This window comes from Phaenicophaeus curvirostris, chromosome 2, assembly GCF_032191515.1.
Source record: "Phaenicophaeus curvirostris isolate KB17595 chromosome 2, BPBGC_Pcur_1.0, whole genome shotgun sequence".
Classification (NCBI taxonomy): Eukaryota; Metazoa; Chordata; class Aves; order Cuculiformes; family Cuculidae; genus Phaenicophaeus; species Phaenicophaeus curvirostris.
In genome coordinates, this window is record NC_091393.1 from 947211 (window position 1) to 971436 (window position 24226).

At 43.5% G+C, this 24226-nt stretch overlaps 1 protein-coding gene across 4 annotated transcripts in view; it reads right to left on the reverse strand.

Moving 5' to 3' along the window:
• Positions 1 to 24226, reverse strand: part of LOC138717584 (PR domain zinc finger protein 1-like) — a 99905-nt gene that overhangs the window by 23793 nt on the left and 51886 nt on the right. Inside the window, exon 1 of one of the 4 annotated variants that reach the window (XM_069851106.1) lies at positions 8676 to 8841. The exons of 2 other annotated variants lie outside the window; for them this stretch is intronic. In XM_069851106.1, coding sequence (XP_069707207.1) covers positions 8676 to 8681 — 6 coding nt within the window. In that variant the 5' untranslated portion in view covers positions 8682 to 8841. Of the gene's footprint in view, positions 1 to 195; positions 319 to 8675; positions 8842 to 24226 lie in introns of those variants that run through there. One more of the 4 variants, XM_069851108.1, reaches the window with a different exon arrangement.

The window sequence follows — 24226 nt, forward strand, 5'->3', positions numbered from 1 at the left end:
GGAGGGGGGGGAGGGCGGTCGAGCGGCGGAGCGAAGGGGTTAATGGTGATCGGGGGAGCCGGGAGAGCCGACGAGGAAACTTTTGCTCCGTCCTGCGGGAGCCGCGCGGCCGGAGAAGGCGAGAAGAAGGAGCCGGGGAGGCGGGGATGGGGCGGGGGGGGGGGGGGGGGGGGGGGCAGGCGCCGCGCTCCTTACCGGGGCAGAATCCGCGCGCGTTCCCACAGCGAAGCCCCCCGCCGGCGGCCAACCGAGCTCATCTCTACGGCAGAGTAAACATCTCTCCTCCCTTCCAGCCGCTGGGTCCCCGGGAGACTGACTCACACCTCCCTCCTTCCCTCCTTCCCGGCCCTCCCGCTCCTCCCCCCGCTGTCAGACAGGTGCCGCCGCGCTCCCTGCGCTTCCCCCGGGGAGACGCTGGGGGGCCGCCTGCCCCAGCGCCCGCCCGGCCCGGGGGGCGGGGCCGCCCCGCGCACCCGGCCCCGACACACCCCAATTACCCGGCTCCTAATTAGCCGCCGCTCCTCGGCGGTGCCACCTCTGCCCCGGCCCCGGCCCCGCGCGAGAAGGCGGTTGGCGCTTCACTCGACCGGGTTTTCGTGTTCTTTGAACCTCCGCGGGTCCAGCGAGAACTCGCCTTCGAGCTCCCTCGGTCCGGTTAGCTAGGGCGTTACTCAATTAACAGCTACAATTACTACGAGGCTCCAGAGCACCGATTGAACCCCGATTTAAAGCGCTTGCTCCCAAACCTCAGTACCGATTTGGCAGTTTCAGAGTTCGAATTGATGTGCGGGCATATGACACAGGGGAAAACCCCTTTCCAGAACCTCTTTCTAAGGGATGCTCGTAAAAGGCATTAGGAAAAGCATTCCCGTTTTCTTGTTTAAACAAAATCTCCCCGAGTAACAGCCGGGAAGCTCGCAGGAGCAGGCAGTGTCCAAACCCGATGCCTCTTCCGCAGCGGGATAAGAAAACGAGCACCGATCTTGCGCAGAACAATATGTGAGCGGCCATCCGGGCGCACGCTGGTGATGGGAGGAGGGCTGCTGATAGCAATTACTGGACCCTGCACCCGATTTTTTTCCCTCCGATCCAAGTCAGCGTGCTGGCTGAAGGAAGGACATCCTGTGATGATGGCATACAATGTCCTGTTTGTTTATTATTAAGAGCATTCCTGCTTCTCATTACGAAACAACCAGATGCCTTACTTCCTTCAGTGGTCCTGTCTCTTCAGCGAGGCGTCCTCGCACTCGGAGGAACAGCGATGCACAATTCCATTTATAGCCATCTACGGCCCAGTGCGAACACTAACTGCTTCGCTGTGAGGCAACTCTGCTACTTTTCCTTCTTCTCGCATATCTGCGAGCGCATTGCTCACCGCTTTCCCGGCACTTTACATGGCAGCTAGTTTCACATTCTTCTTTTGAACACACGTGCACTTGTATTTTGGGGCGATCTGGTTGCTATGTACTTTCCTTCACAGAAACAAAGAGTGAAAGAAGAAGAAAAAAAGGACATTTTATGCAATTGGGTGCCTGACTCTCTCTCTGATGGGTGTACAGACATCCCTTTCCCTTAACCTGCTCCTCCTCCTCCTCTGATAAAATGACACGTGGAAAGAATTGCTTGCCATTTTCGGTCTGAGATGCTGAGAATAGTATATCTGTGTAAAGACCTTCTCTATGCGCCAGCACACGGGGGCTTGTGGCCACAGACAGAAGTAGGGCAACTGCTTGCAAGTGAGTGTCCTGGCTTAACTTCCACCGCGGCGTAATTCCACAAGAGAGGTGGCCCGAGTACTGAGCTGAAGGATACAAATGTAATTGGATATACCTGCTAAAACCGAGCCACATCCAAAATGAGGTCTAGGAAGGCTCTGAAGTAGGAAGAACCATTCATTAAAGGAGAGAAATCCGGCCTACTTGATTGGGTTAATTAACCGATGCTGAGTCACACCACACAGAACAGAAAAACAATGTAGTCATACCGAAGGTGATTATTTTACCAAAAAATAGTCTCACTCCGAGAGGCAGCTGTTTCAGAGCTTTTCACTTCCCTGTTAGCTAGAAATAAAAGGGGGGAGGAAGGGCAAGAAAAAAGGGTTGGTGTGTTTCCTTCAGGGGCTGATCTTCTTAATGTGAAGAAGAGGAGAAAAGCAAATCTGCCTTTCAAGGAACTGAGAAAGCTTTTGCACTGGAGAAGAAGAGGAAGCAGAGATTAGATCAGATCAGATGAAGTGAAATATTTGTCAGGACAACAGGAGGATGCCAGTGTCCCAGGTCAGTGCTCTCCCCAGAGCCTGGGGAGGTAAGTACAGCCTGTGAAGCCTGTGGACTTGAAGTAAGTCCTTGGCACACTCCGAGGCTATTCTGAAATTAGCTCCAGGTGTCTCAGTGAAGCTGAGCCCAGAACTACTGTAGCACAGGAGAAGGCATTTCAGTGGCATGCAGGTCTAGCCTAATGGTGCCTGATCTGGAATAAAGCAAAGTTTATCAAGAAAGAAGAGACAGAAACAAATTGTTAAGAATGTGTACTAAAGTAAAAATCACAAAGGAAACTCTGCCATTAAAGAAATATATATAGAGTGACCTTCTGACCTTCCTCCTTAATAGAGAAACATAAAAAGATGCCCTGTTCAACCGGCAGTTTTCTGCTCTTTTATAGAAATCTTTCTTACCAGTAGCTGCTATTGTCTGGAATGTGCAATCTCAAATGTTGTTCATTTCAAAAAGAACATTTTTAGTCATATTTTCATTTTTTCCTTCTCACTCACAGAAAACCTCAATTACCGTATTAATCAGCATTTCTCAGGCAGCTCTCTCTGCAGCAGCTTTCAGCCTGGCAACAAATCATGAATGGCCCTAACAGATCTGATCTCAGAAATCCCCATCCATTTCCTTTGATGCTATCACCACTTCGGCTCAACAACAAGCCTGTGCGACTCGGCCTCAGCTGCTGCTGCTGCTGTTCTCCCTGCGCCTTCGAGTGTGGCAATTGTAAGGGGAAGAAGGAGGGAGTGGACCTGGCTCTAATAGATGAAACTTCTTTAGAAAGTTGGAGGGGAGATAAAATGCACACCGGAGATTAAAGCAGAGTCTCATTTTCACATCCTCCCCTTCCCCTTGCCCAAACAAGGTCAGTGGCAGATTGACCACATCAAGAGTAACTACCAGACCCACCCCCCTTTCCCACTTCCTGCATGTAGGCATCCTTGTGCTGGCAAACATTTGGGGACCAGTTGTGGTCATTGTGTGGAGAAGGTACATGATGTAGTTGTACGACTGCACATCTTTTAAAAGCCAGCTGAGAAATCCAACTCAAAAGAACTTGCTTTCAAGTTCTGATGAGATATACTCGTGTTTTGGGGTCACAATTCTGAAAACGTTGTTGCCGTCAGATTCAAGAGACCCAGCACACTCTCGTGACTGTGCAACAGGAAAAGTTAAAGCTACCTTCTCACAGACCAGCCTGACCTTTGCAAAGCACAGCCTATAGGCTTCCGATACAATCTCAGAGGCTCTGTATGCCCTAGACTACTTCAGCACGGTATTGCCTATAAGGAGAGAAATTAAAACGGCACTTCTATCTGCATCAGGATTTTTGCAAGGGCATTTGGGGTGGTGTATGTTGTAGCCAGGAGGCTTTTGAATTATCACAGGCAGCTTTCAGGGACTGCCTTAAATTACAGAGCACCCTGGTCATTGCCTTGTAGCACTTCCAAATGCCTTTATGTTAATTTTTGTCTCAGCTGTGCAATACCAAGAGCAGAGCTTTTGGCTGCACTCTCAGCTACTGTCTAGCACAAGCCTTAACAGCTCTTTCAATTTCAATGTTGTCTTATCCTCTCAAGAAATATTCCTTAAAAAGAGAAAAAAAAAAAGAAGTCAAACTAAAATACCATATCCCTTTTTGTTTCCAGCTAGGCCTTATTAAAATACTGCCTAGATGACTTATAAGCCAAAGCAACCATCCTCCAATGGGAAAAAACATTTTTGCAGCAAACAGAAGAGAGAACTATGCTTCAGCCATTTCCTCTTGTTGAGGCTCAAGTTTGAGAAGAAGGAGCCAAGGCTGTCTGGGCCTGCTATCAGCAGTGCAAGGAGTCACTGTGAGAAGCTGGACTTTGCTTTCCTGAAGGCAACTCGCTCGTTTCCCACGAAACAATCTGGGGTGAGGGTACTGAAAAGATAGCAGTAGCAGAGGCTTTGTCACTGCAACACTTTTCATTGTGTGAAAAGGCAGCAGACTTCAGGAGCTGGACTAAATGTAAGGAGCCATCTCCTTGTCCCTTGTGAGAAGGGAGATGCCTCACAGCAAAGACCACAGATGTTCCCCTCTTGGTTACCATCAGCCTTCCCATCACAGTTCTGAGCAATGGTGGCCTTGGGAAAGGTAGGGATGATAGCCAGGAGCCCAAACAATGATGCTTGTATTGTTTCTGCATGTTTCTACCAACCCAAGTTTATATTGGACAAGAAAACCTGACCACAAAAATCAACCTTCCACATCCCAAACACAGACTTCTGAATATTCTGTGCATAGCAACTGGGTCTGAGGAAAAATGAATGAAAACACGCCAACCCATTCCAACCACCTTCAAACTTCACTGGTGACAGAGGACTGAAAAAAGCATGTGGTTTGGGAAATTTTCCTTTAAAATAGGCTGATCTCCAGATGATTATGGAGAAAGGATAGCATACATATATTAAAAGGCTCACTCCTGTGAATGTTTCAAAGACATGAGCCCTGCAACAAGCTCACAACAATCTAAAATAACAAAGCCATCTCAGAATTAATTGCATTAATTCAACTTTCATGTCTCTTCCCATCTTCTCAATCATGACACTTCTTGGGGTACTCTCTCCTCAATGTGCTGGTAAATCATAGTGATGGGAACCTTGGTGAAACTCTGGACTCTGTTTTCAGCACAATTTAGTTTTCATTTCAGATACTCTCCAGGCTCCCCAGTCTTGTGGAACACAGCAGAAGGAAGGTGAGATCTATGGGTGGAACCATGCCACTTTTCTCAAAGAACTGGCCACGGACCCATTTCGAAACAGATTAACAAAAACAACAGCTACTCACCATGAAAAAGCACATATGGTGGAAATGAAAATATTTACCCATAGATTATCACAGATCTAGCAATGCAACTACCGTGCATCTAGGACCAAAGGATTCAAAATACTGACTGTATGTTTAGAGCTGATTAGGGAATCTGGCTGCGGCAGGCTGAGGGACCACTTTTTAAGCTTCTGTAAGTACAGTTGTCATTTCTCCACCTTTCCTAGCCCACGGTGGTGAAATAACAGTCTTTTCATACCTGTGTGTTGACTGGGGGAGGGAAGAATTCCTCTGCTATTAAACACAACTTCTCATTAAATAGTTGACACCTTATCCTTCTTTAAATGTTGTAATGTTTACTTTGCAAAACCCAGGAAAGCTTTTAAAATAAAGATAGCAGAGAGATTCTTAAGCCGGGTGTCCTTGCTTATCTGCTCTTTATCAACCAGCTATTGTTTCTGGAGGAGCTTGTTGGGGAAGGTGGAGCAAAGGGGGTTAATGTTCAATAGGTATCTATCAGTTCCCCTGAAGGAATAGCGCTGCTGACAGAAGAGCAACACTGGGCTCTCAGCTGCTTCCTGCAGAATGTGACAAACCAGAGAGGAAAAAAAAACCCGAGGGCTGCAGCTACTTTTTTTTTTTTTCTCCTCTTCCCCCCCCCAAACAACTAGTTTCAAGGAAGACATTGTCCTTAGGAGAGATAATTCCACAATAGAGAGTCCATTAGAGGTATTAAAGTATTGGCAATGCCTGATCTACAAGAAGGGCTCTGTCCTGACAATAGACAATTAAAGCTGATAAATCTGCACTACTTGTTGCCGTTCTAATTCCTTGTAATTGTATGCTACTTGTCCCTGCCTCCTGCGTCCAGGGATGAAGCATGCTTCTTTAATCTCCAGAGTACCTGACCTAGTTCCTATGTGGTCTTTTCAGGACCTGTTTTCTTCCCATCTGGACTTCTTCCCTCCTACTCTCCTTTCCTGCTTCGCCCCCCTAAGCATTAAGAAGAGGTTACGATAGAGGGCACAGAAAACACCAGAGCACAGCACCCGGATCAATAATTCTGGAGCCCCAGACAATGCACTAATCTGCAATAACAGCTAATCATGCTCAATTTGGCACACCAGTGATTAAACTGTACTCTTCATTAGGCTCAACAAGTAGAGCAGACGCACACCGACAATTTAAATTGCCCTATCAGTAAGAGCTGCCAAACACGTGTGCACTTCTGCGTTTTTAGCTGCTGTATCACTAGCCTCAACAGACTAGGTGTTCTGTGGGAGCTTGTTTTTTTTCTTTTGACATTTTACAGACTGGGACTCTTAGCTGTGTTTTCTATAAAAAGCAAGTCCCTGCTTCACTTCGCTACAACGAGTTCTCCTAGTTAAAGGGCTCAGTGGGTGAAACTGTGCTGTCCTGTTGGGGACACTGAAAAACAGTCATCACTGTTTCATGTTCTCTCATGGTGCTGACAATATTCTTGGTTTTATTTTACGTCTCAAAGATATTTGGTGTTTTTCTCAAATTTCCTTTTTTTTTTTTTGAAGAAAGCTCGGAAGCCTGCTGATTACAGAGCAGAAGCATGAAAATGTGCATCATAGGAATTATAAGATGTAAAAATTACCTTGCATCTTTTTATTTTTCAAACTGATCTGTTCAGCCAACCTCACAAAACATTTGGAGACTGAAGAGTGGCTTCTTGTTTTTTTTTTCACCTCTGAACATGTGAACAAGCCACTACTATGCCCACTTTAGAAACCTATGTAGGTTTTAACCTTTACATGCCGTTTTGATAGTGACCTTCCTGTCACCCTCATAGAACAATTTCTTCTGACAACAATTTCTTCTTGTTACAATCGTACCTAGCAGATCCATTTTGCAAAACGCCCTGATAGCTTCACCCAAGAGTTTACCCCAATCCTCCTCTAAAGCACAGCACCAAATTCCAGGACTCCTGGAGACCGACCCCACACACTCAGGGGTCTCCTTCTGTTTAACTTTAGCTTATCATCCCTGTATTAACTTGAATAAGTGTTAAAACTGAACTCCAAGTTGCTCTTAAAAAAAAAAAAAAAGAGAAAAAAAAGAAAAAAAGAACATGGAAGATGTCAAACGAATGCAGGAAATGTCTATTCTACTATTAATATTAATGAATCCCTAATGCATTTACAACCCATTTGAGGTAAGTAAGTAGAGTTCTTCTCCTGACAGCTATTCCTCATCAAACTACCACTGCTAAAGATGTTGATGCTTTCCCTTTTGCTCTGTAATGTTTAAACCTAGTTTAAATCACACCAGAGCCTACCACAAAATAATGCATTTTATCCTAAGTGAACACAAAGCCCTGGAGACAGAGGTTTAAAACTGTGCACATGTCCGCTCAATTTATCATTTTAAGATAGGAAGCTGCCGCAACAAACAAAACACCTCCTTGAAAGTGGGACAGCAGCAGATTGCGGTGCAGAAAGCTCCGGGATCTTTTGTTTTCCTAGAGAGCAACAACAGGGCTTTGCAGAGAAAGACAACAGTCTTCCCTTGCTGAAATCTAAATCAGTTCATATAGGAAAGCCTGCCAACTGCTAGTTAGATGGTAACAAAATATTGCAGATAATTCACTTTTCACGATAAAGCAGAAACAAGGACGCATGCAGCACCCAGCAGGGGCTCAACTGATAAAATGGTGTCAAACTCAAACCATTTGTCAATTGGGAGGGAAGAGAGCAAGCTGAAAGACGGACTCAGGAAGTAGATTTATCTAGTGCGACACATTAACTAGTATAAATACGAAGGAAAAAGTAAACACATTTACCCAGCAGTATCTCCAGCCAGCCAAGAAAAGGCTTCTGAGCCTCAGACCCATGCTGGCCGTCTAACCACTCAGCTGTCAGCTACCACAGCAGCAGCATTTTTCTTCTTGTGCAGGATTGCAATGCGATTTAATTCACAGCACTAAAAGGTTTTATTAAAAGCGTACATTATAATTACGCAAAGCAAAAGCGTGACTCCTCCGCTGTTCTAGTCCCCTCCCTCCACCCAGCAGCCAAAAACAATAAAACCATCTCGGCAGCAAACAAGTCAGGTAACATACCCCAGAGAAGAGCACAAGTTTGTTATATAATCATTTACTTTGCGTCTGGCTTGCTCAAAACTGCTTTATCAGAAACTTCTGTCCCGGAGGCTCCTGAGGCAACGGAGGGGGCTAACAATGCAGGTCAAGCACAGAGTTGCCAGCAGCATAATGTGGGGCACACAAACAAACTGGAGTAATGCAGGGCAGTAGGGCTCTTTGGATACACACTGTCCATTGGAAAGTCTAAACAAATAACACAGTTTATAGGGCAGCACTACTCCACTCCACTGCAATCGCTGGGAAGAAGGAAAATAGTTGAAAGGGATTTAGGATACCAACCCACAGCTACACACACACACACCTTGCGCCCACAACCCCATAATATCAAAGGATGGCATGGCACATCAGCAAATCATTCTAACACTCAAAACAAAATTCGAAAATTAACAGCAAAGTAAGTAATCCGCATCGTGTCCTCCGCCCCCCAAGAAAAAGGAGTTAACTCATAAAGCAAAACACAGCACATTTCTTTGTTCAGTGGTACCTTCATGTGTCCACACAGCACAGGTTCCCCACCTCCAGCTCAGGCATCTCAGGCTTTTAGTCCATATGGAAGGTCTGTCACTCACTCTCACACCCTTACACACACATGCACACAAGCTCACTCGCTCACACACCCGTACACGCACACCACATACGCACTCTCACTCCCCAACACACACTGCCTGGAACTGCTCTGAGGATTTTAGAATTTCCTCTCGCTAGCAGATTCCTCCCTCCCCTCGCATCCACTCCACCCCATTCTGTAATTAGGCTTAACAAGAGCAATTAACAAAACAAACTCCTCTCTGCCTGGTGGCCTGATAATTTTGATTGTCATAATGTATGAAGATGTGTACGCCTGTTTAAAATAAAGGTAAATTACAAAATTGCACAAGAGCCATTTTGCACCTATTTTTACTGCTTTTATCATAAGGATAATGAACATGCAGCCACGCCTTTAATTTAAAACAGAAAAACCAAAACTCAGTGTCTGCACATCAGAACTCAAAATTGTCATGTTTGGATCAATTGGTATATTGGGTGTTTACTGCTTTATTAGTGGGCAGATCCCTCCTCCTGTGCACAGCAAAATCCATAGTAACATATTTTTCTTTTCGGATTTACCTAGTCACTGTAAAAATTCTAAGATATAAAATCAAGTTTAAATGTTTCTTGTGGCTTTACAGGCATCCACAAATCAATGAATTATAACTGTTCTTTTTTCCCTGCCTGATGTCTAATGGCATGATATAGGAGGCCAAAGCCTCAAAATTTTTCTGATATTTTGTCTATCCGTTTTTGGTTCGCTTTCATTCAGCAATCAAATCAAGGAAATTTAGTGTCAAGAAAATAATAAAAAAACCCCAAATAATTGAGGACTAACAGATTTAAGAGGTCAGTAGAGAAACCAATATCCTTTGGTTTCTATGTGTTCAGCCCACATAGAAAATTCACACGCAGCCTTAATTCATCTGGAAAACATATCAAGTTCTTGTTTTGCGTAAAAAAAAAGAAAGGCTGGTGGTGCTAGTGTATTGTTGGGATCCTACAGTTTCTGATAAGCTAGATATGTTTTCATAAGTCAATGATTTCATCTCTGCTGGGTGTCAACATTTGCACAAGAATAATTTGGGGGGTCAGAAAGACATCAGCAAATTAGATTTCAAAAGATTTCATAAGAGTGCAGATTGCTCAAACGCAGGGAAAGGAGGGTTTCGGCTTCCAGAAGTTCACTCTTCTGCTTCTTCATTCCTCCTTCCCTGAAGCTGAGTCAAAGTTCTGTAAAAACCTACAGCAGACCATCAGATTTTCAAGACAATAGTCTCACATAAAAAGCCATGTTTTGCAGTGAGAAAAACACTCCAAAATGACAGTAAATGGAGACTATTATGGTGCAAAATCATGCACTCTTTCAAATGGTAGGAGATACCAGGTGTACAATTGCATACAGAAACTCAGTTCTACACTCCTGGCATATGACGCACCATCTTTTTCTTTCTACCAGATCTCTTCCTTGTTCAGTGTTTAGAAAAAAGACTACTGACTAGAAAAGCAATTTTCCCAGAATTTTTCTCTTCTTTCTCCTTGGAAGGTCCAATATCTTACTTTTACCACACGCTGCTCAAATGGAAGACAAACCAATTTTGTCTTGTATTTTTCCACTTACAGCAGCCCATGAATGCCTCACAATTATCAAATAATGACTAACCTGATTTTCACAATACCTCTCCCATATGCTGATGAAAGTATTACTGCTATTCTTGCTTGCAGAAGGGGCATGGAGGCACAATGATGTTAACATTAAAAGTTTATATTAATTGTGGGATGTAGAGCAGCTGATTTACTCAACATGGAGTATTACTTTCTATGTTCAAAGCATTTCTCCTCTGGTATCTGTGATAGCAGTGTTTTGCAGGGCTTCACATGAGGCACCCAGAAGATGTCAAAATTAACAACCAGCTGCAAAAGGCTTTGCTGAGGTGAACTGGCATGAATCTTACTTAGAATCATGGGCAGAAATAACACTTGGTTCCTCAGAGCAGAGCTCACCTGCCCTAAGAAGAGCAACACTTCTTCCTACCATGACTGTTTTACTTCTTCACACTGCAGCAAACAAGATGGGGAGAAGAGGTGTCTTAAAGATAACATTTTATTACACCACCCCAATTCATCTCCCCTAGCAAGCTCGGCTGATGCCTGAATGAGGCAAGTAACCAGCAGAAAAAACAGTAATTAAATGAGTAATTAAAGACTGTATCATAATGCATAAGAGGATCAAATTTGGGTTAGGCAAACAACCTAAACTCTAGAGTACTTGAGTTTGCAATTTTAGTAATGTTCTTCAACAGTTTTTTGATGCTTTTTGAAACTGCAAATAGAAAAAAACTGAGATTCTATGACCTGGCATTACACTGACACCCACATCAGCAGAACTGGGATATTCTGCCCTGCCACAGGCAATCCTCTGCAGGAAAGCTGACAGACTTGGCTCAGAACAACCACACAGCTGATTTTGGCAAGGTCAGCATAAGCACTAGAAGGGATAGCACACTTCTGCTGGCAGATTGCATAGGACACTTCTTCTGGTGGGTATCTTCAGCTGACATGCTGGAAGCTGGGGAATGACTGCTATCAGGCAACTTGTTTTCGTGCCGAGTTTGATGTTGAGTTTGTTCCCCCTCCCCTCTCTTCCTGTCTCAGCCCATCTTCCAGACTTTGCCTCAAAACTTCTGGTTTCCTTGCCCAGCAAGTCCTCACCTTGTTCATCCTGACCCCTCTTGTAGTTTCCCTTTCTAGTCACTCCCATTTTCTTCTCCCCCACCCAGACTCCTTGTGCCAAGTCTTCTCATCAACCCAGTTTCAGTCCCTCTTGGTTCTTCACCTGCACTGCATCTCTTCCCCTTCCTGATCTACATGAACACGGGACAGTCTCCATCCTCATGTGCCCCTTCTCACTGATTAACCTGCCTGGCCTCCATAGCTGGAACAGCACTATGGTGTAGTCTCCAGGCATCTCCTGCTTCTCCTCTGTAGGCATGTAGTGGTGAGCGCAGTTCACACATGGAGCAGACATGGTGTCAAGCCAACTGGAAGTCCTGTGACTTATGTTAGTATGGCACTGAGCCCAAGCTAATAAGCCCTGGTGAGAAGCCGGATATATTAGCTTGGGCTTAGCACCGTGCTAATGCAGTCAGGCAGCTTTTGGATCAGAGCTGGCTTACATCCCACCCGCTTTTAACACCGAGCTTGCTTGTCTTCGTCTACAATAACCCATAAAGATAAATCCCTCGATCTTGTACCAACCTTACTCTCAGTTTCCCTCCTCTCTGACACTGGTGATCTCCAGGCACATTCTCTCTCCTCCTTCATAATCCTCTCCAGGTTCAGCTCTTGTCCACAGGCTTTTAAAAACAACTCCTTGTGATGACTCTCTGGCCTCAGGATGGTTTGCAGTAACCATGCACCTACATAGACTCTTCTGCTCTCAGTTCAGGTGCTCACTTCTAGACCAGACAGCATTCACTCATTGAAGTGAACCTCCTACAGCTCCTGGGCAGGCTGCTCTGCCATTTGCCTAGGTTGGCTTCTAGCTCCAAAACAATTCTCCTGGGTGTTACAGTCAGGGATGGAGGTGGGGACAGGACTGGTGTGTCCCCACTCTTGCTCTGACAGAGACCCAGTGTAAGTGAAGCACATGTGCAGATCTAGGAAGTAGGAAGTGCTCCTGGCAGGGAGATGGCATTTGAGCATCCCTGACAACAGCCACCACCCTCCCCTGCCCACATATGCTGTCCTTCTCTGGGCCACTGAACCTGTCACTCAGACTTCTGCTCCAAAAAATGGGGGCTGTCATGGTGCAGATTGCTTTTCAAAAGAAAAGACATCACACTAGTAATGTTAGCAACACATTTTTTGACATAGGCAAGTTCTTGGAAATGGCAGAAGAGATTTTGGGGAAAATACAGCCTGAGTGAAGTAAAATGTAAGAAACAACTGAGCCACACATTTAGAATTTAGTAGATTTATAAGCATCTAAAACTGGCATTTTCTAATGAAAATGGTCTATCTGTCTTAGCAACAGATAATGCTACAAGCCCTGCTTACGATAGAGATTGTTTTCCTGCAATTAATTTTAGAGGGATATTATTGAACTTTCTCTTTTGTATAAAGAAAATGAGAATATTAGCATTATACACAAATCACATACTAAGCACATGCATAGATTTAAATCCTACTTCCTTGGCCTGCTATTCCTATTTCAGAGGCCCAAGCCAGTGCACTAGGATTGTATTAATTATACATGGCAAGGTTTGACAAAGACAGAAAGGATGCTCCTGGTCCAACAAGTTTACGTAAAGTGCTCCTTTTCATATACTAAATCCTAAGGGGAAATGGAAACAGCAAAAATGCTGATGCTACTATTTTTCATCATTGTTAAGGTTAAAAAAATAAACAAGCGATTATCTAATTACAGTAGTTTGCTGTAATAAAACCAGATCCTCAGATGACTTATCTCATCACCTAATAATCATAATAATAAAATATTTTTTAAAGATTAATCTGTAGCAGTCTGTTCTGCCATACCCCTCATCTAGAATTATTAGCACTATATGCACACAAATCAGACAACAGGGTGTAAGGGAAGCTTGCAATCAGACCTAATGTCTTCCCTTCCTCTCAGCCCCTAGTACAGGACAGCCACTTCCTTTCTACAAACGCTTTGCTCAGATCTGTACACAAGGCAGGCCACATCTTCCGGGGAGGCTCAAAGTCTTTGCAGACGCACAGTTGCCTTCAAAGCATTACTGGAAATCTGTGTGGGAAGACTCTAAAATATTAAAACCATCCTATACCCTTTTTTTCTAAGCCAACAACAATTTCCCCTCCCCCCCCCTCCAACTTATCTATCACTTCTCTGTTCAGTTTATTCTGGGCTGCATAATAAACTTTCTGACTTTTGAAAAAGATGCAAAATACAGAAGCTCCACCACATGTGTAAAGGAAAACAATAGAGAAAGTATATACATCCTTTTCGGGCAGAAAGCTTTCTTCCAGAACATTAAAATTACACATAAGCTTTTCCTCTATTACCAAAAGCAGCCAAGAAGAGGGCTGTTGTGCAAATACCACACTTCAAAATGTAGCTTGTCTCCCCTACATCCAAACTGACTTATCTTTAGATCAATAATCTGTTACCTTCTTGCCCGATTTTCTTTTCCCAAAGGTGACTGTTCGCCCTCTAGCAGATTTGCAAGTTACTTAAGCCATGATCTTCAGTCATGAGAAATCTATAGCTGAAAGTTTGCTATGGCACTTGTAACCACAGCCCAGCAGCAGGCAGGACGCAACACTGCTCTTCCTTGCACGGTGCTCAGGCAGCCAGACCATGCTTGTCATGTTTTCTCAGTTTCCCCATTTCTAACCTGTAAACTACCCTGTGCAGCCTGATGACTTTAAGAAGACACATCCTTTGCACCCTCTCCTTGCTGCCAGATGTCCTCTGCAGCCAGTTCATAGCTTTATTTTTGTATTTTGCAATAGCTTAACAATTTTGGTAAAAATTCACAGATTACTACTACTGAAAAAAGTATGTATTTTTCTTAACGAAAGTGAAGAAGCTAAAAGATCCGATCTCAGTGAAATCCTCTGGATTTCTCTTACTTCACATTTCTTTCCGGCTATCAAATCCAGGCTTTTGCCAATCCTGTGTATAGATAACTGGATCCCCTTGATATATGGTCAAGCTGACAAGATGTGGAGCAGTACAACTGAGATGCTGTTTCCCTGAAGTACTTAGCACATTTGCAGTGTGCTAGGAAACTAGAAGAGCATAAATTATCACAACACACTGTGTATAAAGAAGACTGCCCTATCAGACCTTTGGAGGCTCATGATCAGTGTCTGAGGATGGAATGAATGCTGTAGCCCCACAGACAACAGTGAGACTGGGTTTAAGTCTAGTGAGGATCTAAAGACAAACAGGTAACCAGATATTCAGTGTACGTGCTGGTTACAGAAACAGACAAGACACATGGAAATATTTTTTTCAGATTAATTTACATAAAAACAGATCTGACTTTTGGGTGTACAGTAGATTTGATTTTGCAAATCACTACATCAAAGAAATTTAACCAAAATCCATCTGCATGCTTATAAACATGTAGAAGTGTTCAAGAGACACAATATGTTAAAAAAAATTCAACAGGAATGGTTCGTCCATGCTTCCAATTATATTCTTTCTTCAATTAGTCTTGAAGAAACTAACACCTCTATTAATCATTGCAATTAACTCCACGCACCACATGACATCCGCACCAGCAGCCCATATGTTGCGTTCCAATCACCCAAATATTAAAGCCTTTTTAATTGATTGATCTAAAGAACATTCAACAGGCTCAAGGTGGCAGCCAGCCAGGAAATCCCAAAAGAAGATGACAAAAAGGTGGGGGTGCTAAACCAGCTTCCCAATTTGTTTTTCCTCTTCCTCCAGGGTTCACTAAGTTAATCCAATCACAGCCCATAAAGCCCCTTTTTAATAAAATAAATAAATAGATAAGAGAACACACATGTTTGCTTTCCCCCAGAGAAGCCCTCTCCGCTAAAGTTGGAGACCCATCCTGTTAAGAAAGTGCCGCATATGAGGGTGCATTTTTTATCCGGCAGAAATATTTAGCTTGGCCAGCCGCCAGGGAATGCTGAAAGAATAGACTGAATTAGGGGATTTACCTTCCACGTGTTTGGCACGCGTCATTAGAGGCTCTGAAGAGCTTGACTCTTTCCTTCTCTCACTCTCTGTTTTTTCTATACCCTCCCCCCCCAAGCTTTGATGCAGAGAATAATGTATGAGCTATAAGAGCAGTTGATGTGTTGCATTTTTAAGTGTTGGCACGGTGGCTTTTGTTCTGTTGGAGAAAACTGATGTCCCATTTCTGAAGGTAATTTTTTTTTTTTGTAATTCCAGTCAGGTATGGGGTGATATGTTTCAAAAGCATTTGCTTTACTGCAGGAAAAAAAAAAGTTATTTTTCTTTTTTTTTCCCCTAAAAAAAGAGTTTTTGAAGTTTTCTGTAGACAGATTTAAACTCAGAGAAAGTGGCTTAAAAGTAAATTCCTTAAGTGAAACTCAAACCACAGAGTATTTTAGGAGCTCATTTGAAAGGTTAGGTTTGTAACAATAACCCATGAATTGCTCTGTCATTTGACTTTTATATGCTGTCATGTGGACTTATGTTATTTTAAAAACCACTTCTTTACATAAGTACTTTGGTTCTGCAAATAACTCTTTAAGATCTATAACCACAACACATTAGCTGAGATGGTTAGTCTATACCTCAAGTAACCCATGCACCTTCCCAGAGCGTCTAATTTGTGAAAGGAAGATAATATTGTAAGTTAGCTTCTGCCTCCCTTACCTTACAGAGGGAAAAAACCCACCAAACAACCCACTCAGTTTCCAGCTGAATAAAAGTGTGGAGATCCTTAAACCAACAGTAAATGTAAATGTGTCTGGCACGCGTGCCAACCCTGTTTACAGGGCAGAGTTTTGCAGAACAACTCCCAGTTCCACCAACACCAAACTACTCAAGTGGATCAGTTTAGAAGCTATTTGTTGACATGCTTGCTCAAAGCAAGGTTCAAGCAGAGTTTCTGAACTGGTGCTGGCTGTATCTTTATCCCATCATCACTTGCAAATAAATCTGGGTCTGACTTTGGTTCAGCTGAATTCATGTCACCAGATGAGAGCATGTGATTTTTCCATCTCTCAGTAAAACTAGTTCCTTGTGACTCGTGTATGAGGAGATTCCAGGGGCTAAGGAAAAGCAACTGAAGAGATGGGTATTGGCTGACATACAACTGAAAATACAAAAAATTAGCTCCCACATTGGTTGGATGCTTAGGCCCATTTCCTTGCTCAATATAAAACACCTCAGCTGTAGGGACCTCCTCATAGCTGAAGGGCAGGCCCATAGTTTATCACTTCTTAAATAAATCATTCATAATTCATAGCCTGGTTGAAAACCACACAAATAATGAGCTCTCAGTATTACTCAGTGGAAAGTGAGAACTGGAGTTTTCCACCCAAACCCGTAAAGGCTGACAAGCTCAGACATGTTTTTGTGATCTCCTTCCTGGACCCCATGTTTTTAATTCAATTTAAAGAAAGCTAGGCAGCCACTTTCCCCCTGTCTTTGAAGTAAAGATGTTAACATCCACGCTAATAATACAACAACCCCTTAATTTAGGAAAAGCTTCAGCAATCACGGAGACTTTCTTTTAATCGCAAGGAAAAACTGCAAAAATAAAGCTGCCTATTTCTGCTGCTAGCAGGGCAGGCTGGGCTGTACACTCTGCATGGATGCCAGCTGGTGGCTGAAGCACTGCTGTATGTTTCCAGCAGAGCATCTTTGCTGCTAATTGAATCTCTGAACGATGGGCCATGCAGCACTTGACTACTGCATGCCAGTAGCAGTAGGAACTGCAATAGATAATTCCCCGCTGGTTGTTGCCACTTTATCAGAGAACACAGTAAGTGTTCTGGATTGACAGTCCCCCACGACATAATTCCTCTGCAGAAAAAATGTGGGTTTAATAGAAAATAATTGTGAATAAAGGTAAGGATGCTGATGGCTCGCATTCCACAACAAAGCACCACAAGGCAGCATGTGATTTGCTGTGCAAACCTGTAAGCAAAGGCATTCAGTGTTCCCCATTCCCTCCTTTATAGGGCTGCCTTCCTGGAAAACACCCGCTGACACAAAAGGTGTATTTCCTTTATCTCTGGCCTCTGTCATGTATGATCACAGGAACATGCGGGTGTCTGAACTGTGCACGCGACTGGGAACTGCCTGTCTGCTTTGCCTCTCGAGGGGCTGCAGTGAGGCCAACCATATGTGTGTCAATGCTGTGACTGATATTTTGAAACTCAGGTCAAATAACAGAGACCAATGGCTGGACAATACCAGTTCAGTGGCAAACAGCTTGATATTTTTGTCATCAGTTCACAAACTTGTTTAAACACAGTCTGCTACGCTTAGCATATTTACAGATTTAAAATATGACCTTTATAAGTGAAATAAAAGAGCTCTTTCCCCCCGCCCCTCCATCTCCTCCCTCTGTGGTTTTAATTAAAACCACGAACCAACACATGTATCCATCCTTCTCTCTGTAATAGTTTGGGATTCCACTCTCAAATACTACCCAGATAAAACGAACCTTTATGTGTTAGCAATTCGCAATGCAGTAAATTCTCCTTTCCAAACCTACCGTCTTCATTAAAATCTTATTTGCTTGGTAATCTCCTTTGATCGCTAAAGTTATAAGAAGCCCCCTCCTCTTCTTTTGATACTATCAGTGTAGCTTTTGACCAGAGAGCGTGATGAATTAAATGTATGACAGATATGACAGGTGAGGAGTGCTTGGAGAGGGCTTAAACAGCAGGGATAAGACAAAGCCCCCATTTAAGAACAAAACCCCTACCCGATGGCTAGCCCGTTAATGACCAACCACTCTATTTGTCCTGGTGGATGAGAAGCAAGCTGATACTACAGACAATGCTTTGTTAGCCACGGGGCTGTTCTTCAATCAGGCCACACAGCCAACTAATTGAAATGCCTAGTTTCCCCCTCCTCCGGATTTGATATACAAGCTAGGGGTTTTGTAGGTATACTCTTTTTTTTTTTTTTAACTTTTTTCCCCCTCTATAATGTATTAATACAGTCACCACAAGTTTACAGCTGGACTAAGTGGAATTACAGCATATAAACCTGAAAATCTATCTGCAGGGATCCAGCTAAGCCCTGGAGAGAGACAAGTCCAGCAATACAAATCCAAGGAATTTTGGAAGTCAATCCATTAGGATTACTAGGCCTTTGATTTTGGAAGTCGCAGGCTCAAAATATGGAAGCGATGAACTCTCAATCTTCCTTCATTTTAGCCTCTTTTCAGATGACTTATTGACCCCATTTTTTTCTACTAAAACACATTGATAAATGTGGACAGAATGATATTGTTTTTCCACTGTATTTGCAATGAAGGAATACAGGAAAATAACTGATTTCCAGAACTCACAGTTAACAAGCCCTTTAAAATTTCACATGTATTTTCTATATATTTAGAGTTGCCACAAGCAAACTCGTCACCCTTCTCATCAGCTTAAGATCGCTCTCCCCTTCTTTAAATTTCATGTTAAATTTTAGCATGCTGTGCTGTACCTAAACAAGGAGCTTCAGGCTCTCCTTAACTTTAAACTACAGGCTGCCTGCCAGAGGTGAAGAAATCTCTGTGCCCCCTGCAGACCAGGATTATATTCTCAAGGGGCAGTCTCTCGTTTTAGCCTACCAATCTGTGGCCAGCAGTTTCCTGCTAGGTGCCAAAGCGATATTCATGATTAAACCCAACTGTGAAAGAAAAGAAAAATTAGATTATAGGGATGCAGAAAAGAATGACTTTGCCATTGCTGTGGGTATAATGGAAAACGCTAACTGAAGCAAGAGAAGTCTTCACTTTCAGAAGAACATCAATCTTAATCTCTTTGTTCCTTCCTGTCCTGCCCTCGCAGTGAGCTGTAGCTGAATCACAGGTGCTGGTATCAGGAAGCCTGCATTCTGTTCTTAGCTCTGCCACAGGCTTCTTACGTGGCTTCTGGCATGCCTTGTGCCCTATCTGTGCCTCAGTTTCCTTATATAAAAATGCAAATATTCCTACCTATTTCAGAAAGAGTGTGGTCTAGTGGTTTAAACCACAGAGTCAAGACATCCGAATTCTCAAACTGAATATGGTATCAATTTCTGCTGTGGCTTTGAAGCAACTATCCTTACCTAGCCAAGAGGTCACCTTCCCCTGGAAAATGTTGAATGGCCAAACCCCAGGCTTCCTGGTAGAATATATATGCAGCTTTTCAAGTAAGAGATATTTCTGTCTGGATGAGAGCTCAGAATGAGAACTCTAGAGTGCAAGAAAAAAAGACAGTCCAAGCTATGGCCAGCAAAGCTTTTGGGAGCTGTTCTTGCCAGAGGCCTATGGTGACCAGTGCTTGTCCCCAGGCCACCCAAGCAGAGCTCAGCCATTGCGGTCCTTATTTAGCATGTAGAGGAGTAAGGCTAAAATCCCAAATGTTCACCTAGTAGGACAAAGGGCTGAAAATGCTGGCATTCCCTTTCCCCAGGGAGCACTCTAACTTCTGGCTATTTTGCAGCAAACCAGTGTCTCTCACGCTCTCTCCTCCTCCACTTTTCCTCCATGAAAAACTCCCCAAAGTTTTGAGTCTGTTCCACTTAGAATAAGTAGCAATTTGCAAACTTTCATAAGGCAGAACAAGCATTGCTTACCTAGCTTTATCTCATGGCTCTCTGGACACTTTCAGAGGTTAATTAAATAATACTTAGATATTCATAATATGCAAAGTCCCAGACAAGTGATGAGTGTTAGTGTCACAAAGCATAAAAGGGTTATTCTGAGAGAATAACCTTACAGAATTCCATAGGAAAATATTATTAACCTCACATAAATACATGTTTCTTCACTATGGAGTCTGATAAACCTAGGCAAAGTTGTCACCAGTATGATCACTAACATCCTACTGAAAAAGACAGACTGATCTTTAGGAAAAGACCACAGTGATTCAGATCAATAAATTAAGGAGGGAAACCCTCCAAAAGCATTAATCTGGGGTATTTTGGTTTTTAATGTAGAGATCTGAATGGAATCTTCAGTTTTTCAGACAGCTTTCAAATGTCCCCATTAGATATAATGTTAGCGTCTCATTACACATGTTGCCTACTTGACGTGCTCTGACTTTTATAGATGTCAACCCTATTTCTTAATTCAAGCCATTTGTCTCTTGTGATGTCTGCGCCTCTGGGTTAGAGTTCCAGCCAAAGAGGTGATCCTGCTCGTATCTGCAATGCAGCCATAAAACCCTCCGGTGCTACATCTCCGAAAGCTGCTGCTGCTTTGTGAAAAGGCCTGGATTTTGTCTGTCTGCAGCTCCGCACCCAGAAAGGACATTTTGCAGAAGGGCTCAGTGGACATCCAGGAAAACTGCTTTCAGGACCTTATCTGAAGGACAATACTTAACTTTCACCACCTGGGCTTGGCCCCTGAAAGGAAACAGTCGCATTCAATTATTGTCTTTTTCTAGACAATTACTATTTAATCAAACCTCCAGCTGATATTAACTGGTGGAAAAAAGGCTATTTTTAGTCAGGACAGTGATTCCCCCTCACTCCTTTCATCTATGAGTAATGTATTTCCTTTTGCTCTCAGTACCACAAACCAGTCCACACCAGATGCTCAGTATTAGGTAAAATTAAAAATGTGGGCATCATACCCTTTGAAAGATGCTTTGAACTCAAATTAATATACCTAAACCCACTATTTAAATTAAAGATATCCTGTCTCTCTGCTGTGTAGTTTTCCCTTTTATCAGAAGTCCATTTAAAGGTTTTTTGGTTTAGCTCCACAGACCATGCTTTGACTTAACAACACATTGTAATTTCCTTTTAGCCACAAGAATAAAGGAAATGTATAGAAGCAACACCATAATCTTGTCAAGCACCCTCTTTCGTTTCCCTGAACAAGCTTGTTTGAGAAAATGTGAAGCCTAAGATTTTTAAGATGTTATCTGGAAGATGTTTAGATCATGGAATACTTTTATTGAAAACAGACATATGTATTTTTACGCATCTACTGATGTACCCACACACATAAAATATAGGTCTACTAAATTATTTTACGGACAAGAACAGAGCAGTCTGCAACCTGTGGAGGTTTTGCAGAGTTCAGTCGCACTGCCTCAGCATTTTACCTTTTTCAGACTTTTGCTCAGAATCTGTGTGGATACTCAAGAAAACCCCACCAATCCTCACACCCAAGGAAACGCTGCCTGAGAACGTAGCAACTGGGGAGCGTCTGCACCCAGACTCACCCATGAGCTCTCAGAAGCAAAAATGTGGGAGAAATGTAGAATACACTGATTTTTCATGTACCTCTATATACACTAAGAAATGGGACCCTGCACTGCTTGTGCCATTTATTTTCATCTTTATTCTTTTTCAAAACACAGTGATTTAAATGCAGCTGCTGAAGAGCTACAGGACCCAATGCAGTTTGCTGAACATACCGACTTTATATAAGCAAACACTGTCCACCTTCTCATTCAGTCTAACCCCTCTTGATGTCGCCACCGATGCCACCACTGATAGCGTTCAGAGTACAGGCAGAGGTGTAAAAGCCACCTCTTCCCTTTGGCACTGAGCCATGGAGTTGCTGAATGCCACAGAAATGGAGAGCTGGCTCTGTTTTAAGCTCTGCAAGACCACGAGGCTCAACACACAGAGCAAGCCCTGGGGGCACCCATGCATGCTCTGGCAGCACCCAAGTGTGTGGGGGCCTCTGCAGACCCTAAAGCCTTGCTTCATCTTGGCAGTTTCATGAGGCAACAGAGGGCAGCCCAGTCCCGGTCGCAGTGTGGGGAGAGGGACTGGCCAGGAGAAAATCCAACCACCAGGCTGGAGAAACCAATGCTGAACTCGCTGTACCAAGTGAGGGGAGAGATATTAGTTGCCAGTGCTAATTATGCCAAGAAAACGTGTTTTGAGACAAAGCAAAAGGGCAAGTTAAGCATCTGTGAGTTCTCTTGGTGTGGGTTCGACAGTGATAGTAAGACAGTTTATCCCCAGGAGCTTTCTCCTCACTGGAGGTGTTGAGTTAACTGGTGGTGACCTTCCACTGACCCACAGGCAGCATCTGTAAGTGCATGGTGGTGGCAGCCAGGAAGCCCTTCTACCAAACAGTACCCTTTCAAAACACCACTCCAAAAAGCAACAGCTGAGGCGACCCAGGAGTCAGCTGTCCAGCCCTGTCCAGCATGGAGGATGTCTCCCTTCACCTTTCTGGGGTTTCATTCATCTTCATTTGCTTTTTCTTTCTGCCATTTCCTCTGACTTTTAAAACCTGGGACACTGGTAGCTATTATTCATGCTCCTGTTTCTTACTAGTCATGCAGCAAAGAGCAGCAGCTTTCTATCAATAAATACCACATCAATACTTATTTAGCCATTATTTTAATTTCTCATATTTTTTTCTGCTCAGGTATCTCTTGAGTAAAAGCAGGTTCTACTTAATTATTACTGTTTACATTTCTAGGACAGAAACATCTCAATGCGATTATTAAACATCACTCTGGGTAGCTGCAAAATAACTTGCTAATAAAAAAGCTGAACAGGAATGAAAATATAACTGAGGTATGAAGAAAGTAACTGTCCAAACAGTTTGAGGTTAAGCAAATATGAACAAACATCTTCATTGTGCACCCTTTTTGTAGACAAAAAGGGTGAAGACGTGAAGCAGCAGGACTTATCCCTTCCACCACAAACAATGGTGTAAACACCAGAGGCTGCCCAACTTCCAGCTATAATAAACCATTAATCTCTGGGTAATTTCAATAATTTTAGTCAGTAATTTGCAATACTGCATATCTTGTACTCATTTGACATCAATTTGAGTAATCTTGTTCCCATGTCTGGTTAAGAAAAGACTGATAGTAACATATTTTGGCTTCACAGTGGGAGGAAGAAAGCTAGTCCTTCTCTTCCTCTCCTCTCCTCTCCTCTCCTCTCCTCTCCTCTCCTCTCCTCTCCTCTCCTCTCCTCTCCTCTCCTCTCCTCTCCTCTCCTCTCCTCTCCTCTCCTCTCCTCTCCTCTCCTCTCCTCTCCTCTCCTCTCCTCTCCTCTCCTCTCCTCTCCTCTCCTCTCCTCTCCTCTCCTCTCCTCTCCTCTCCTCTCCTCTCCTCTCCTCTCCTCTCCTCTCCTCTCCTCTCCTCTCCTCTCCTCTCCTCGGTGGTTCAGGAGGGACAGGGGAGAAAAAGAGGTGTTGGGGAGAAGAACTGGGGGAGAGATGGAAAAGTGAGCAGGAGTCCTGGTAGCAGATTTGGGCATGGGATCATGTTCTCTGCTAAGAATAAGAATCATGTTATCTGCTAAGAATAGACCCCAAAACTCCCACACCAGAATCCTCCTCCTCAAACGTGAGAAGGCAGGCTGTCCAGCTTGCATTAGAGGACAACCATGGTGGGGAAGGCATGCAAACGTCCATGCAAATGTGCTGGCAACAAGACTCTCTCTGCTCAATAGAAAAGACAAAAAGAGTCAGAGATTTTGCATAAGAGGAAGGGCTTGAATGACTTCTCCAATGTTTCACTGAAAACAGACAGCAGGGGCAGGAGTTGAACCCACACGTCCTGAATCACAGCTCTTCATCTCAATCACAAGACCCTCCCTTCCTCTTGTATGTTTTGCACTATCTCGGGTAGCCAAGAAAGCGACTGCATGCAAGAAAGAGACTGCATGCCCTCCTAAATCAGGGATTGAACACTAAACCAATAAATCACCTAGAAAATTCAGATGTCTTGACAGGAGGGCAACGAGTTCCAAAGAAATCACAAACCTTGCTATTGCTCCGGAAGGAGGGTGTAATTTCCTATGCTGGTCATCATGCTGAATAAAGATCAATTTAGATGGCAATAGGTTAGAAAACGCAGAGCCTTTTTAGAAAA